Source organism: Lonchura striata, chromosome 1A (assembly GCF_050655825.1).
Source record: "Lonchura striata isolate lonStrDom1 chromosome 1A, ASM5065582v1, whole genome shotgun sequence".
Lineage (NCBI taxonomy): Eukaryota > Metazoa > Chordata > Aves > Passeriformes > Estrildidae > Lonchura > Lonchura striata.
Window position 1 is genome coordinate 64,749,723 of NC_140741.1, and position 16,828 is coordinate 64,766,550.

General features: G+C 35.4%; 1 protein-coding gene across 11 annotated transcripts in view; it reads left to right on the forward strand.

The window, feature by feature from the left end:
* Positions 1 to 16,828, forward strand: part of PHTF2 (putative homeodomain transcription factor 2) — a 75,723-nt gene that overhangs the window by 43,985 nt on the left and 14,910 nt on the right. For all 11 annotated transcript variants that reach the window (XM_077783649.2, XM_085569327.1, XM_085569337.1 and 8 more), the window contains 9 exons: positions 706 to 864; positions 3,637 to 3,855; positions 5,787 to 5,915; positions 7,098 to 7,370; positions 8,515 to 8,646; positions 9,569 to 9,655; positions 10,710 to 10,865; positions 13,880 to 13,975; positions 16,297 to 16,422. In XM_077783649.2, coding sequence (XP_077639775.1) covers positions 706 to 864; positions 3,637 to 3,855; positions 5,787 to 5,915; positions 7,098 to 7,370; positions 8,515 to 8,646; positions 9,569 to 9,655; positions 10,710 to 10,865; positions 13,880 to 13,975; positions 16,297 to 16,422 — 1,377 coding nt within the window. The remainder of the gene's footprint in view (positions 1 to 705; positions 865 to 3,636; positions 3,856 to 5,786; positions 5,916 to 7,097; positions 7,371 to 8,514; positions 8,647 to 9,568; positions 9,656 to 10,709; positions 10,866 to 13,879; positions 13,976 to 16,296; positions 16,423 to 16,828) is intronic.

Consider the following 16,828-nt stretch of genomic DNA (forward strand, 5'->3'; position numbering starts at 1 on the left):
TGAACATTTCTTTGCCTGTGAATTGTCTTCCTTTTCCTTTTTTTTTTTTTTAATTGATTATGTGAAAGATGAGGAAATCAGGATTTTCCTCCAAGTGAAATAGGCAGGACTCTATGGTGAGGAGTAAGAATGAGATGAAATAATAAAATCTTTACAGAATCACAGGAAGTGATCATGGAAGAAATCAGAACTTTTTGTCTGGGTCTTATTGTCTCCTGGATATCCTGTATACAAAGTAACACACATTAGTGACCTCAGTATTCAACATAAATCCTCTAAGTGCTTCATCCTTGTAAGAGGTGGTAAATGTTAACTTTGCACTGAATACATTGATAATTCAGTGTTATACTGTTACTTTTGATTGGTTAGTTGGTTTGGATTTTTTGTTTAGGTTTGTTCTCTTTTCAGATTTGGATACATTTTCTCTAAGCCCATCTTGGCATGTTCAGTTTATGAAAAATCACTTTTAAAATAAGAGCATCATAATCTTTCTTGAGGCTAATGTGAACTAGGCCCTCCTTTGAAAAAATATTTTTGATGTTACAATTTCTATTCCAGAATTCTTGTTCTGCCAATTCTGAGTCTTGAAAATGCAATAATATCTGGTCTAACTGAGCATAGATACCAAAGCTGTAGAAAGAAATTTAATTTCACTAGTTGAGAATAAGACTCCGTGTCTTACTAATACTGTTCTTCTTGCACTAGGATACTCACAGGACTGTGACAAATTTATCAGATGAAGTTTCTAGTGAGGAAGGGCCTGAAACTGGCTATTCTTCACGCCGCAATGTAGAACGCACGTCTAGCGACTGTACACTTCGAAACAGGAAATCTCACCATTATAAGAAACACTACCCTCTGGAGGTATGTTCATTTCTATTGCTTCTTGCCTGTAAATTCTTAAAACAACTTGACTTCTTATTGAGTAAGGTATATTGAGCAAGCAGCTTGCATGTACTTGGTTGCTGGCTGGAGTTCAACGATGACATTTCCACAAATGGTTTTTTTTTTTCTATATTGTTTTTTAGGAGTTTGTAAATTGGAAGTCATGCTAGTGAGGAACAGAAATTTTTTTCGTTACTTTTGTTTAATGACAGTGTTTTGAAATTAAAAGATTGTAATCTAGTTTTTTTTGAGCTTCATCCTATTTTTCAATTGGCTATAAGTAGATTAAAATATGTTTGGTAGATCTTGCATCAGGTTATGGTATCCGTTGCTGTCCCATGACACCAGTTATCTCCTCTGGAAATTTGCTTTGTTACAGAAACAGTAGTAATTGAGAATATGCAGATTTTCAGTATGGTACTGCTCCTGTTTCTCTCCATTTAGTATTTTGGATTCACTTGCTTTCTTGTGGAAAAGTCGGATTGACTCTGAGTTTTCATTTCCTCGTATTCATTTAAACAATTATATTAAATCTTGTAGTGAAATTTTAACAAAATTTTCAATGTAGAAAAAATACTAAAATTTTAAGAGACATGATGACATTAATAGCTTATAATAGGGGATTTCACAGATTCCTTGTGAGCAGAATTCTTAATTCAGACATTGAAAGAGAATGGGATATCTTATTGTGGTTTTGTTTATTTATTCATTATTTTTAAAAATTATGCTGTTTTGCTAATATATGGATCTTAACAGATGTGTAACACTTTTTAAAGGCTGTATTGCTTTTTTTTCTCTAAGGCTGAACAAAGAAAGCAAAGAGTAAAATCAGCACTGACAAAAGTCCACTGACAGATGGGCTTGATAGGTCATAAGTAAACTCTCTACCTGATATAGGAAATGTGTATTGGAAAGGTTCAGGTACTGCTTACTCTGATCACAACTGCAAAGTCTTGAAGTTGATGCTTTGGATAAAAAAACCATTATTAAATAAGCTATTCTTTAACACATTTCTCACAGACTTTGGCTAGAGAGATCCAGAATGTTAATTGATCTCAGCTTTTAATGCCTTTTGCATGTGTGGTTTGAGATAATAGCACTGTTTGTTTCATGTCACAGATGTCCCTTCACTGTGTGCTTGTGCAGGCGTAGTGCTTCACAGGAGGAAGCAGAAAGGCACCATTACAGTTGATTTCTTTTGTTTTTCATCTTAGATATATTTTCCTCTAGCGTAGAGTGCTTCAAAGCTAGGGAAAGCTTTGTAGATACCTTCAGAAACTAGAGACAAAATGTAATCCCTGTTTAGCTGTGGCAGTACTGTTTTACACTTATTCCCCATTCACTGATCAACTGATGCAACGAAAGAGGAAGCTTTTCTTTCTGCTCCCAACTCGCCTCCCCCACACCATTACAAAGAAATGGAAACAATAGTTTTCAAATCAGTGAAAGCTTTCTTTGTATTACAAAAACAAAAATTAGTGAAATCAGTGGATATACTCTCAAATTTTGTCCTGCATTTTCTTTTATCTTCAGGTTTATGTGTCTACTTAATTGTTATTTGAGCAAACTATTTTTCATGTTCTTACTTCATTAACTTTGAGCCTCGGTGGTACCCAGTAGTGACTGCCTTCTATAAATATCTTCTTTTTTGCTTAAAAAAATACTTCCGACTCTTTCTGCATTGATGTTATCCCTCTCTTTGTAAGAGGTGCAGAAAGAGTTCAGACCAATTTTTTTCTAAACATTTCTTTAGAAAATGGTTTGTGTAAAATACATTAAGCATGGTTTTCAGAAAGCATGAAGAACATTTCTTCAGGTACTAATGGACTGTGGACTAAGATAGTATGTCTGCTGAACAGTGCTTAATTTTCTTTCAGTGTAAAATATTGTGTGTTCTCAAGAGGAATTAGTAGAAATAAACTTGGTATTAAGAGGGAATGGAAATTGCCAGAGGATGGCAGTGAGTAGACTGATACTGCTTTAATACCACACCCCTGTCTTGCTGGAAATGGATTCTGTTTATTGTATAAAATAATTTAGACTCTACATTATTGTTCTGAAGACAACATAGGTTGTTTGATGTGTATGCCTTGGGAGATTTCAATATCCCAAATTTAGGATTTTTCTTTCTTTATCTAAGAGCTTGGTAAAACTTGAGTTTACAAAGGCATACTTGTTTGTCAAGTGCAGTTTGTTTAAAATAATTAAATGCTTAGGTCTAACAGTGCAGATTACACATAAACCTGGCATCAGCTATATGTACCCTTGCTTTTTTTCCCCCCCTTTCTATATTTGATGCATTACTGTCTTCAAACAAGCTTGCTCTGTCTTTGAGAAGGTGTGTTAGTAGTAACAATGTGACTTTAGGGGACTTTGAGGGTCAGTTCCTCAGAAGTTGGAGATATAGCTGGAGTCTGTGGCTTGATAATTGCTATTAAATTCTAAACTAGTGAGCTCTAAAAGTCTGTGAAGTAGTTATTTCCTTTTAATAATGAGTATGATTAGGTTCTTCCTTATTGTGACCCCCACCCTAAAAAGCAGAGGCCATTTTGGTACAGTATCTTGAAATGTGCAACCTCTTAAACACATTTGCAATAAACATAAAAACCTTTCTGATGACAAGGATAATGGATTAGAACCTAAAAATCCAGATGAACACAGATGCACTGATCTGAACTTTAAAACATCTCTGACAGGAAATGATATAGAATGAAACAGCAGCATTAATGCCAGTGGATGTTTGGCTTTCAGGATACACCTAAATCAGGTACCAGCTGCAGTTCCCGGTGCTCAAGCTCCAGACAGGACTCGGAGAGTGCGAGGCCAGAGTCAGAAACAGAAGATGTGCTGTGGGAGGACCTCTTACACTGTGCTGAGTGCCACTCGTCCTGTACCAGCGAGACAGACGTGGAAAGCCCTCAAGTGAACCCTTGTGTGAAGAAAGAATTCAGAGATGACCCATTTCATCAGGTTGGTACCCACCAATTCTGGCTTTTTACACTACACACAAGGTCAGTGTTACCTATCGTACATCACAGAAAGCCTGGGAGAAAGACCTATATTAGGTGGAAGTAACAAAGCCAAAGTGATTTGATAGACTTTAAACAAGTAAAACTTGATTTCTGCTACTCAGTTATTAATTTTTCAAAAGAAGATGGTATGGCAATATATCAAAATAGCCTATAGAATAGTGTTTGAATCTTAATACTAATTTAGGGCAAGTACTGATTGATTTAAGTTTCCTCTGTGATAGGTGGTTCTGTTTGGTTGTTTATTTTTCTGATTTGGGTTTTGTTCTTTTTTGTGTTTATTTGTTTTGTTTAATTTTATATTGTTTTGGTTTTGGTGTGTTTTCCCCCATTTTTGTTTTTATCTAGTGGAATTACTTCTCATAAGCACTTACCAGACACCTTTCTGTTTGCTTGTTTGGAAATGTATATATAAGAAAAGCAAACAGAAGGATAACATATGCTATATGTATATGTGTATATATATATGATATCATGGCTGTATTATGTAGGTCTAAATTCTATTTTATTTTTTTTTTACCTTAAAGCTTATAATAACAATTTTGATTATTTCATGCAGTGTTTTCTTTTTTTATTTTTAGTTCTTCCTGCTTGCATTCCATAAAACACTAAACCTTTGAGTAATGAGTTGAATTACAGTCTATATATTGACTAAAGGATTTATATTGATTTGACCAGTTGAAAATTTTTCTATTTTATTGTAGATTGTAAATTTTTGAGTTTCAGCTTCTGGTGTTGATACTCCCTCTAGAGGGAGAGCTCGGAAAACTGTGGCTAAGAAAAACCTGCAATATTTACATTCTTTTAATATTATAAATAATTTTTTCTTCACCCAGTGGAAATAAGGGAGATAACTGAGTACTCAGCAGATTAGAAATATTTCAGATCAATACTTACAAAGCAAGCAATAAAATAAAAAGAAAGCTTTCCTTGCAATCAATGATAAGTAATACCTAGAAATAATAGCATGCCCTTGTCCCTGCCAGCACCAGCACTTCCAGCTGTGTGATGCACATCGTGCCAGGTGGCTAAAGCTGAAAGCTGTTTTAATCTCCTGAATGGGAGAGGAGGGAAACAGGGCTGAGGAAAACCAAGAAATGGCCACAGCAGTACTTGTCACCTCAACATTTTTTCTATATCCCTTAGTGCTCATTTGGCTCTGTGGTTTGAAAGAAAGGTCCCTGAGCCCTAAGTGCATTCAGAAGATTAACCTGGGGTTGCTTGGCTCTAGGAGCTGCCTGTATTGATTAGACACCTACTGCTCTCTGAGTCTGGGCAGATACAGTGTGCACAGGGGGGTCTTTATACATAAGAAGGATTTTGAAGCCATTAAGAGAAAATGAAAAAAAACTGCTTCCCTTAGGCTTAACCTGAGAAGAGTGCTTTTCAGAATGTTAGGGGTAAATAAATAAAATAACTTCATTAAATGTGTCAGATTTAAAAATTACTTACAAGTAGAACTTTGTTTTCACATTTCTCTCTTCTTTGATATGTTTGACTGAAAAAGAAGCCAATAAATCCTAAATCCCATTAACTCATCCCTATTAGAAAATGTAGTATAGAGAAGGAGAGACTTCTGTTGTCACAGCTATTTCTTTGAAAAAAGGGGAAGATTTTGAGGAATGAGGTTAATATATTGTAGAAATAAATGCTGTATAGGAATATTTGTGTCACTCTAAAGTGTTTTGGGGTAGTTTTTTTTGTTTGTTTGGGGTTTTTGGTTTTTTTGTGTGTTTTTTTTTTGTTGTTGCTTTTTTGTTTCATTTTTGGGGTGTTTTTGGGAGGGGGTTTATTAGTATATTGCTGACAAAGGCATATTGACATGAAAATAGATTCTTATTTCTGATGGAAGATATTCTTTGCCTTTCCCAGAGTCATTTGCCTTGGATCCACAGTTTGAATCCAGGACTAGAAAAAATAAGTGCAATTGTATGGGAGGGTAATGACTGCAAGAAAGCAGATATGTCTGTGCTTGAAATCAGTGGTATGATAATGAACAGAGTGAGTATTTGTCTTAATTTATGCAAATATTGTATTTAGAAGTGTAAGCACTACCAGGCTTGGTTTATGGGTTTTTTGGTGGTTTTTTTTTTTTTGGTGGTTGGTTGTGGGTTTTTAAATTTGTTTTATTGTTCATGTTATTGTTTAAGTATCTGTTATTCACATTATTGGTCTATGGCTTACATCACTCTGATTTACTTGTTACTGCTAGATTAAAGAGCCTAGGAGATCTTCAGTGTTAGGACAATAAAAGGTGTTTGCTTTGTTAGGTGCTTGCTAACGTAGCCAACCACAGTTTATTTGTACATGTTGTGAATAATCAAGTTTATCTCCTTGATTTCAATGAACAAATAATATATTTGGTTAGGAATGTACAGATATGATCTGGATGCTAAAGTTAGGATTAGAAAAGAAAGCGTTTCCCTTTACGAAGCAAACCTTTAAGGGGGTGAGTGGGATGTTCTTACTAGTCCTCCCTCCTTTTTCCTAGTACTCCTCTTCAGGAAAAAGTTGGAAATGCATTTAATTGATGTGATCTTTTTCAGAATAGACAACATGGGTATTTTGTAGAGTTGCTCATAAAATCCAAGCATAGCTGAAGAAAACTCTCACTAGTTCTGGCAAGTTGATACTCCCTCTCTCCCACTTGTTAAAAAGCAACTTATACACAAACCTAGTTCTGATCTCTGCCTGACTTAGGGACTTTACAGGTTTGGATGCAAGACAGCAGAAAGAAACTCAGCAAAGCCACAGCCAGCACAACAGACCTCCAGTCCTGTCTGCACTATAGACACTTTGATTCCACTAAAAAGGATACAACCCAAACCAAACAGAAACATACAGGAGCAGCATACAGGGTTGAAGCCCAGTCTGATTGGCCCACTTGGCTAATTCAGCATTCAGTGAATTTTTAATGCAGGAATATGCACTGGAGTTTAACTGCAGTGTTTTATTGATGGGTTTTTAAATTATTTGGTTCTTGTACATTAAGGGCTCTTTGAGGATTTCCTGGTTTTTAAATAATAAAACTGGATAATGATTGGTGGAAGTTTTCATGCAATTTACCAGATAATAAATTGTTCTTTGTGATAAAATAAAAACATTAATATTTTTTTTATTGAATTAATGACAAAATAATTCCAAAATTAAATACATACCTTGTTTTTTTGTTGTTGTTTTTAGGTGAACAGCTATATACCAGGAATTGGCTATCAGATTTTTGGAAATGTCATATCTTTAATCTTGGGTTTAATGCCCTTTGCCTTTCGACTTTTCCAAGCTAAAGATTTAGAACAGCTAGCTGCACATTCTGCCACTGAGCTTTGCATGACTGCATTTGGATCCGATGGAGATGTTCTGGTGCTCTCAATGGTTATTATAAGTTTTGTGGTCCGGGTGTCTCTAGTGTGGATTTTCTTTTTTCTGCTCTGTGTAGCAGAGAGAACATATAAACAGGTATGAACAGCAGACCAAGAGGCTTCATCTAAAGCAAACCAAGGTTTAATGTTTGCATTTTTTGACTTTGTGCCTATTTTAAACTTGTTTTCATCAGCATGCTATGAGTCATAGATCAGTGATGACAAGCACTTCAGTGGGGCTTGCAGTTCAGGAGATGACTCAGTTCCAGTGGACTGAAGTCTCTGAAGCAAAAAGGTTTTTTTTTTTTTGGTGGTGTTTTTATTTTCTTGAAGAGAATTTCTGGGGGAAAACTGGCTCAGTGTGTTAACCCAATGCTTAGTTATTTCCCAGTTTGTTTCGGCTTTTCACAAGGAGAAGTGATTTCAGGAAAAGAACACTATGGATTTCCAGTGTGTTTTGTTCAAAACCTTCAATTTGATTAATAGAATCATAGAATAGTTTGGGTTGGAAGGGACCTTAAAGATCATCAGTTCCAACCCCTCTGCCATGGGCAGGGACAGCTTCCGTTAGAGCAGCTGCTCAGAGCCCCATCCAACCTTGTCTTGGACACTTCCAGGGATGGGACATTGACAATGCTTCTGTCCATCCTGGCCAAGGCCCAGTGTGCTTTGTTGTTAGATCAGTTCTGTAGCTGGAGATGGTGACAGCTGCTCTCTGCTGTACTACTCCATTGCTTGTTATTGCAATTGAAATTTCAGAGAGCAACCTTACTAGCTGCAAAAGAAACATTTTTATACTTTCTGTTCTCAAATTATAGTCAAAAAATATGATATAATACAGTAGAATAGAATTAACCTGCTTCTAATAATGATTTCTATTGAAAGGAACATCTGTGGTGTAAGTGCTCTCTAATGCAAGTGATTGGCAGGTTAGGTTTATTTTTTCCAGGATTTTAAGAACATAGCAGATCTGTTGTCTAAAATATGCAGAAAGGAACTCAAAAGTGTAGCTAAATTTTGTTAATCATTAGAATGTGGAGACTTTAAAAATGTTTTTGTGTATTTCTTCTCTTTAATAATATGCTGCACTTCTGGTTTATATTAACATATTTTAATTTACACTGGTATGTTTAACTTTATGTTGTATTTCACATTTATATTTAGTGGAGCCTTTTCTCTTGTGTTTTTAGTACCTCTGAAAATCATTTAACAGCTGAAGTAATTTTTTTTCTTCTCTTCAGAGGCTGCTTTTTGCTAAACTTTTTGGTCATCTAACATCTGCCAGAAGGGCAAGAAAATCGGAGGTACCTCACTTTCGCTTGAAGAAAGTGCAGAATATAAAAATGTGGCTTTCTCTCAGGTCCTATCTAAAGGTAAAATAATGTATATTTTTCCTTTAATAAGATTTTAACACAAAAAAATTCTAAACATCTTATGTTCTTACATAAAATATCTCCTATGCTGCTGATGGAAGTTTGGTGTAGATTATTTCCTCCTGTACACTTACTATTGGTGCATTTGTCCCATATATGCTTTGTTTTTGTGACTGGGCCAGCAGTGCCTTCAGACAGACAGATTTTGAGAAAGTTGATGTGTGGTTTTCACCTTGTTTTAAAGTTTGAGTGCGTTCAGAGTTGGAGTCTTGACTTAGCAGTGCCAACTGAAAAGTTGTGTGAGTATGTTGAGTAAAAAATGACCACATGTAGTCTAATACTGACACTTAAGAGTCTCATTAGTTGGTGTCATTAACACAAGGAATTTATAAAGCAAGACAGTTCTTGTGTATTTGTGCTGTGAGTGTATGGATGCCAGGTGAAGCTATAAATTTTGCCCAAGTATTACCTGTAAGATACACTGATTCCTGAAATCTCCTATTAGTTTTTACAAGCAGAAAAAGACTAGTGAAAACATAAAGGAATTATGGTGTGGAGGCTGAAGAGGGTGGAAAGCAGGAACTATAAGCAAACAAAATTTAGTGTGGTGCTGGTGGGATGAAAGGAGGATAACATCACTTTGATAATAGATTGTAGTTGGGATGTTCTAAATTTCTGCATATGGTAGCACCTTGGTGGAATGTCTTCCCTGCTTTCCTTGGAACTACATTTTTATATTCCACCTTTTCCTGTGCCACCGAAAACGTTTGTATAATAATGTGACTAACAAAAAGGGATCAGAGACCACTGTGTGTAGGGAACTGACTCAACTGAGAAATAACCAGTGAAGAGCAGTGTGATTCTAACTATTTGTGCTGACTGGGTGGGCTTTCACTCACATTTGCATATCCTGTATTTTCAGCGTCGAGGTCCTCAGCGGTCAGTGGATGTGATAGTTTCATCTGCCTTCCTCCTGACTATCTCAGTTGTGTTTATCTGTTGTGCACAGGTGAGGAAACTTTATTTGTAGAGAAAAAGCCATGACTTAATTAGTTTTGAAAACAGTTTTGAGTGCCTTCTGCATGGTGATGTCTAGTAAGTTAAAAGATCCCAGTGAAAAACCAGTAATAGCTGTTAAGAGCTTTTTGGAATAGAATTCCATTTTGTATCATCATTTCATCTACTTTAGAATATTTTTCTGTAATAGCAGAAGAAATTCTGTTGCAACAAATTAGAAGGCTAGGTAATCATCAATGGTATGGAGTCTAATGAGGGCAAGTGGTGAATTCTGCACCTGGGACAATGTGATTCTTGGGAGTGTCCTGTGCAGGACGAGGAGGAGATGGCTTGATCGGTTATCCTTGTGTATCCCTGCTAGCTCAGGATATTCTGTGATATCACTGTTATATTTTAAATCTGTGCCCTCCTTCATTTTTTCACTGTGGATTTTGGAACTTTTGTTTTTCTCCATTTTGCATCAAAATACACTTCTGCAAAGACAGTTGGTACTGACCTTGGTTGATGCTTTTGTGAAAAACAGGATTGTTGGCTATATTTGCCTGCCCTCTAGTGGAAAGTCTTTTAGTAAGCAAATCTATGTTTAAAGAAGATTTCTGTTGCTTAAGATTTGTCTTTAAACTTCTGTTTCAAAATATAGAGGATCTTCTGAATGGCTTCTGGTTGTGTTTTCTTTACAATTTCTAATTACCTCTATTGTGTTTGCCTGCTAGCTAGATATAAGTATTTTATTAAGAATGTAATTTACATAAAACTTAGTACATGTGAGGGTATTTTTTTTTTCATCCCACATAGTGCCTTTGCAAGTCTGAACAGGAGTTAAAAATTCTCTTAGAGTGTATTTTTTTTATTTACCTTTTCTCAGACCTCATAGCTCTGATACAGTGTTGGTTTAAAATTATGAGTTAAATTTTATAGGCCTAAAAACCTTCCATATATTTATTACTGGGATATGTTTCTTGAAGTGGAGATATGTAACTATTTTATTGTATCATAATGTAATTATTTCAAATTAAATTTTGATTTCTTTCCTCTTTTTTTTTCAGCTACTTCACATGCACGAGATTTTCCGTGATTGTCACTACAACTGGGAACTCGTAATTTGGTGCATTTCTCTAACTGTTTTTCTCTTAAGATTTGTTACTCTTGGATCTGAAACAAGTAAAAAGTACAGCAATACCTCAATATTACTTACTGAGCAGGTGAGATTTTGTATAGACCTATATTTTTATATCTAAACAACTCATTAATCCAATAAGTCTCAGACCATGTAGATTTATTAAAATAGTTTGGATTAGAGAGTTAATTATGGGGAAGTGAACCAACTTTGCAGTGCCAAAGTTCAGTTTCTGAGATAAATGTTTGACTTTATGCCAACTTCTGTTTAAGTGAGCTTAGAGATACTATCTCCTTTGATACAATTTAACATCTAACAGAACACAAACATAAAAGAATAGTTTTTAAATAGGAAAAAAAACCTTGGTATCTCAGTGTTGGATGGGTGAGTAAAAGATCTGAAGACAAGCTTAACCATCTATGAAGTGAGTTTGTGTTTCCAGTCCAATAGTTTAGGACTACTACATTGCAGGGATTACACACAGCCTCTTCTGGACTCCTTGGAAATTTCTTTTTCAGGCTTGTCATTCTTCAGGTTTGTCTTTGGGTCTATGTGTGTTTCTTCTCAAGAATGTTCTGGTTGGTGTTTGTACTTCAAGCTTCCCTCTCTGCTCTGCCTGACACTGCTGATAGTTTTCCAAGCTAAGCATGTTCAGTTAGTGTTAGGTTAGAAAGAAATTTCTTTCTTCTGAAGTTTCACATTGGTACAAAACAACCCTTTCAGGGCAAGGTAAATAGGCAGTTCCAGAAACCTTCCCAGGTTTCCTACAGAAAATGTGTTAAAGTAGGAGAATCAAATCTTCCACACTGTGTGTCCCAAAGTCAGGATGTGAAGCTTGTGACAGGTGATATAAATGACTCATTCTGCCTTTACTAAAGATAAGGTTGGACACTCAGAAGCCTGACTGGCCCTCTGCCTTGTCCTGAGTGAAATATTTTGCACCAGTCTGAAAATTCTGACTTCATGAGCCTGGAGAGTTTTCCATTGTTCTGTTGATCCTCAGAGCTGAATGTCCCAGTGAAGTTTGTTTGCTGTTTCTGGAAATGAAAATGGAGGGAAGTGGTGGGATAAGGATTGGAAAAAAATGTAAAGAGCAAGGGAAGAGAGATTATCAAGCCTTTATTTTGCTTTCATAGGTTTCTATACCATGCTCTTCTTGAGAGTAAATGTTTGAACATTTTAATCTAGCATGGATATTGAAAGAAACACTTTCTGTATGTCTTCAGAACTTAAAGAAGTATTATGTTATCAGACACTTACCTTTGCATTGAATGCAGCTTATCCTGTTAAAAGTTTTTTCCCTCAAAAATGCCCAAGAGCTTTATGAAATGAAAACCAAAATAGAATTCACAATTGTTTCTCAGAAAACTAAAAAGATACACTTTACCCTGAGTAGGACTCACTTTAGACTAGTTTCATTTGCTTGAGCTGGGTGCTACAGCATAATTGGTGTTCTTGAGACAGACTCATGGAAATCTAACATTTTGGCTTTTCAAGGAAGGTCAAGTCCTTTGAAATATTGACTGACACTCTATCTAAAAAAGCACATCTGATCCAGTGTCCTGGAAAATGGCACACTACAGTTATTAGGCTTTCTGAGAAAACAACAAAGCTGAAAACAAACAGGAAAGTACAATAACAAAAAAAAGATAAATGAGTCTCCACTCCCAGATGCAATTTAAATGCTCCACAGATAAGATGAAATTGAAAATTCTATTTCTGCCAGCAAAGTTCCAGACACTTTGAATTTCCAGACACCTATGAATTTCATGATTAGGAGTCACAATGGAAAACTAAAAGGGATTTTTTTTTATTTTATTTTGTTTGTTTGTAATTTTTCAGGACCTTCTTCTGGTTTTCAGAGTTGCTAATTAGAGCCCTTATTTTTTGTTTAGTCCTGCTTATAAGTCTTGCATTGTTGAAATCAATAGTTTTATCTTTAAAGATTGGAATCTCTTTGGCTTTGAAAGCATAATTGTAATGTACACTGCAGTAATAATAGTTCAGGAGCTTAATATGGCATGGAATATATTAGGCATAGGTTTTGGTTTTTAACCTGTGTAAAAAACTTACAGTGATGTTTTAAGGGAGATTTGATAATCAATTACTTGTTTTGAATGGCCCTTATTTGAATAACCACCATACAATGAGGTGGTGAAATATATCATATAGCATCACTTCCTTTCTATAGTCAGGTAGGTGTCATCTGAAGGATTACTTTAGCACATTGCTAAAGTGTTCACTTTTTATTTTGAATGTTGTCACCCTAAAATAAAAAGTTAGTGGCTTTTCAAGACACTTTAGCTTTGATTTGCTTCTGTTATGCAATAGAAAAGAAAAAAACCCTAGCCTTTGTTTGATCTGGGATATCAAAGATAGGTTGTTTGAGAATGAAAGCTGTTGTTTCAAAATTGCTAAAAGGACAAAAGAGAGCCAGTTTGAACTCTCTAACTTTCTCAGAAATAATGACCTAAAAACATCTACATCACAGAAGTATTGAAATGTTCAATACTGTTCTCCTACAGCAATGAAGAATTTAATAATTTTTCAAATATTTCAAGGCACTGGAAAGATTGATTTTTCTACTCTCAAGGTGCTCATGAAGTACTAAATTACACTAGAATCTTTTAAAAGAAATAACACTTTAGCAGAGTTATGGTTTTGCATTTCATCCTGTTCAATAACTTTTGAGGGTGTTAAGTCTTGTGAGGTCTGCCCACTACTATGAAGACCTCCTGGGGATGAATTGTCAAACCTCAGGCAACCCTTGAATGAGGAAAAAAGAAATTATGTAAATCCAACCTATGTTAGTTTTTTGTGCCTAATTTATAGATCAGGCTAAACTTTAAAGTTGGTGTAATAATAATGTCAAATGTAATTTGTTATATCATAAATTAGTATTGCATTTTCCTGTGGTGCTGAGCCAGTACTTGTTCTTGAATATTAAAAAGGAAACAAAGTTTGCTTGCTTGCAGAAATTCACTGCAGTTTTGTCATATGGCTGCTGAGAAATCACATTTTTGAAATATATTGTAGTTCAAAATTAATTCCTTGAAATTCTGAGTAGGTGATGATACTTGTGCTTTTGTTTTAATTCAGATAAACTTGTACTTGAAAATGGAGAAAAAGCCTAATAAGAAGGAGGAACTGACACTAGTGAACAATGTTTTAAAACTTGCTACTAAGTTACTGAAGGTAAGGATTAAAATGGAATTCCCATATTATAAAGAAGAGGTAGTAGAATAGATTGGTTAAAGAGTCACTTGTGTGACTTCTGCAGGCAGTAGGGTGTACTTTGGTTTAAATTTGTCCCATACCTCTTCACAGGGATGCTGCTTGTTCATACAGTGCAGTCTGTTACGTTCCAGTCATTGTGGATTGTAAATTATTATTACATCCAGGAAGTCTTAATTCTTCTGCTGTATATTAGCAGTGTGAGAGAAGGTACTTCAGGGTGGTCAGGATGATGAATGCTTGGGAAACAAATGATGAAATTTTATTGTCTGTTTTGAGTGTCAATACAGTGGTGATTTAAGACTTTTTGGCCTCACTCATCCACAGGTTTGGGTTGAATTTGGATCCCTTAGCCTGTGCCATGTGGCAGGGAGCAGCCCATAAAATGCAGTTAAAACTCTGTTTAGCCAGTCAGTAGCTGAGATCAGAGTATTTCTTCTAGTTCAATGAGTAATTCCTCTCACCAGCACACCTCGAGCAAGGTGTGTGTTGGTCCCCTCCTCTAAAAAGATATACAGCACTTTCCCTGAGAGAACTGATGGAGTCAGCAAGGACACAGAGCTAACAAAGCACCTGCTTGAGAATTGTGCTGGATCAGTAAGGAGAACCTGACTAAATCAGTGACTGGTGTAAGAGGAAGGGACTGCAAGGCTTTCAGGACCTGGTTGTGGAGCAGAGGAAAGGAAATCTTCTCAGTCCATCAGATGATCAGAGGATACTGTGGATACAGAAGGGTTATCTGGATTCAAGGAGAGATTGGACAAGAACAGACAAAGCCCAACAGCTTAAGGATAAGCTGTCATGAGCTCATGATGAGCTAAAGTGTTTGTGTGCTGTGAGAATGTGGGTAGGTTGGATGCTGATCCCATCTTGGACTAAATTGCTTCCATTTTTTTCATTATCTTCTCAGTGTTTCAAAAAAAGCTTTCATGTTTTCCTCTTGCCGAAAGTCACAGCCTTTTCCAATGGAGTACTTAGCTTTTGTGGCAGAAATCCCAGACCCAGGCCATTTTTTAGTTACTGTGAGAAGATACCAAAAGTGAGATCTCCAAGCCACCTACTGTGAGCTTTAAATAAATTCTTGGTATTTAGTGATTAGGATTAGTGCAATTACATAATTCATGTCCAGTAGCTAAATGAGCTTAGGGTTTTTAAAATATAATTTTGGGTAGTTTTGGTCTTTAAACTTTTATAAAGTTTGAATATTACTGTTTTCTTACTCACAAAATTGGTAAGATGAATCCAGAATCTAAAACCTTTTTCCTTACTGAATTTCTCTGCTGTCCTTCTCAGAATCATGTCTTTTGTATCTTTTGTATTTGCAGCAGAGTTTTATACAACATTACAATGAAAAGGTTGTTCATTCTTATTTCACCTTTCTGAAAAAAGAATCATACCTTTGAAATTCTTCATTTTTAAGAAAGGATTTATAAGGCCTTTTTCAAGGCCCAGGATGCAATGCAAGAGATGGATGAAGATTAATTTAAAGCTAGAAAATATAAATTACCAAAGCAGTGATAGTTGGTAGACTTTATGTAATCTACTCTTATATTTTAAAATAAACTCTTTTTTCGTTACTTTATTTGACATATTTCTATGCCAGAAAAGTTTGGGTGACTATATTCACACACCAGTAATTGAAAATCAGTGAAATAGCTTCTTTGTTCAAGTTCTGATACAGATTAATTTGGGCTTATGTTTTGTTCCTTTCAATTAAAAAAAAAGTAAAGTCTTCACAGTCTAATGATTGTTAGGACTTTTTTTTTCCTTTATCATCCTTTTCTGGCTATATTGATGAGTTGTTAGTTTCAAAATTAATGGAAAAGGAAGGAAATTGCAATAGGAAAGATATTTTTGTTAATTTTAATAGTTGTGAGGTAGTTTTCTGTCATGAAAAATCTTTCTATTCTTATTTTTTGTGATTCTACTGACTGTCAGTTCTTTTAACACTGAAGGTTATTTCTGAAAAATTGTAAGGAATTTGGAGATGATGGCACCTTGCTCTTTATTTTCTTGGCTTCACAAGCAGATTGGTAGGTATTGTACATGGGTAGCCTCCAATATTTTTAAGGGTTATTTAGACAACAGCAGTAAACAGTCAGTTACTGCAATGGACATTTTCCTGCACATTGTGTTTGATATGCAGAATAATAGGAGAATGTTTTGCTCCACTGGGACTTGGAAGACTTCCTAAAGTATTTAATATTGCTCAATATATATGTGAACAAAACCCCCTTTGTGTAGTTTTTGTTTTTAATGAAGCTCTTGTTTTGCCTTATTAGGAACTGGACAGTCCCTTTAGGTTATATGGGCTTACAATGAATCCACTGCTTTATAACATCACCCAAGTTGTCATCCTGTCAGCTGTTTCTGGGGTCATCAGTGACTTGCTTGGATTTAATCTAAAGGTAAATACTTGAGAAGCATCCTTTTTTTCACCATAGATGGAACACATATTGAAGCATAGTTAATTCTTAACCAGGCTAACTAGAAGATTTATTGTTTGAAAACTGTTACTAAATTATTAAATTAAATCTATATCAGAAGAACAATGGTGTATTTTTTTGAGCAGCCCTTAAAACTTTTTTTTTTCATTTTGTGGCTTTGTAATTTCATTTAGGACACTTAATTACAAGAATTCTTGGATGTAAATATGGAGACATTTCTACACATAAATACAAGACCTTCTTAAACTTTTCTTCATATCTCAGATTTGATTTCTCTCTTTAATTCCTCACTGTTGACTCTGTAGCTCTGTAAGGGGGGCAGACAGAGCAGGCTGTCCTTGTCTTGCCCTGCAGTGAAGTACTGCAG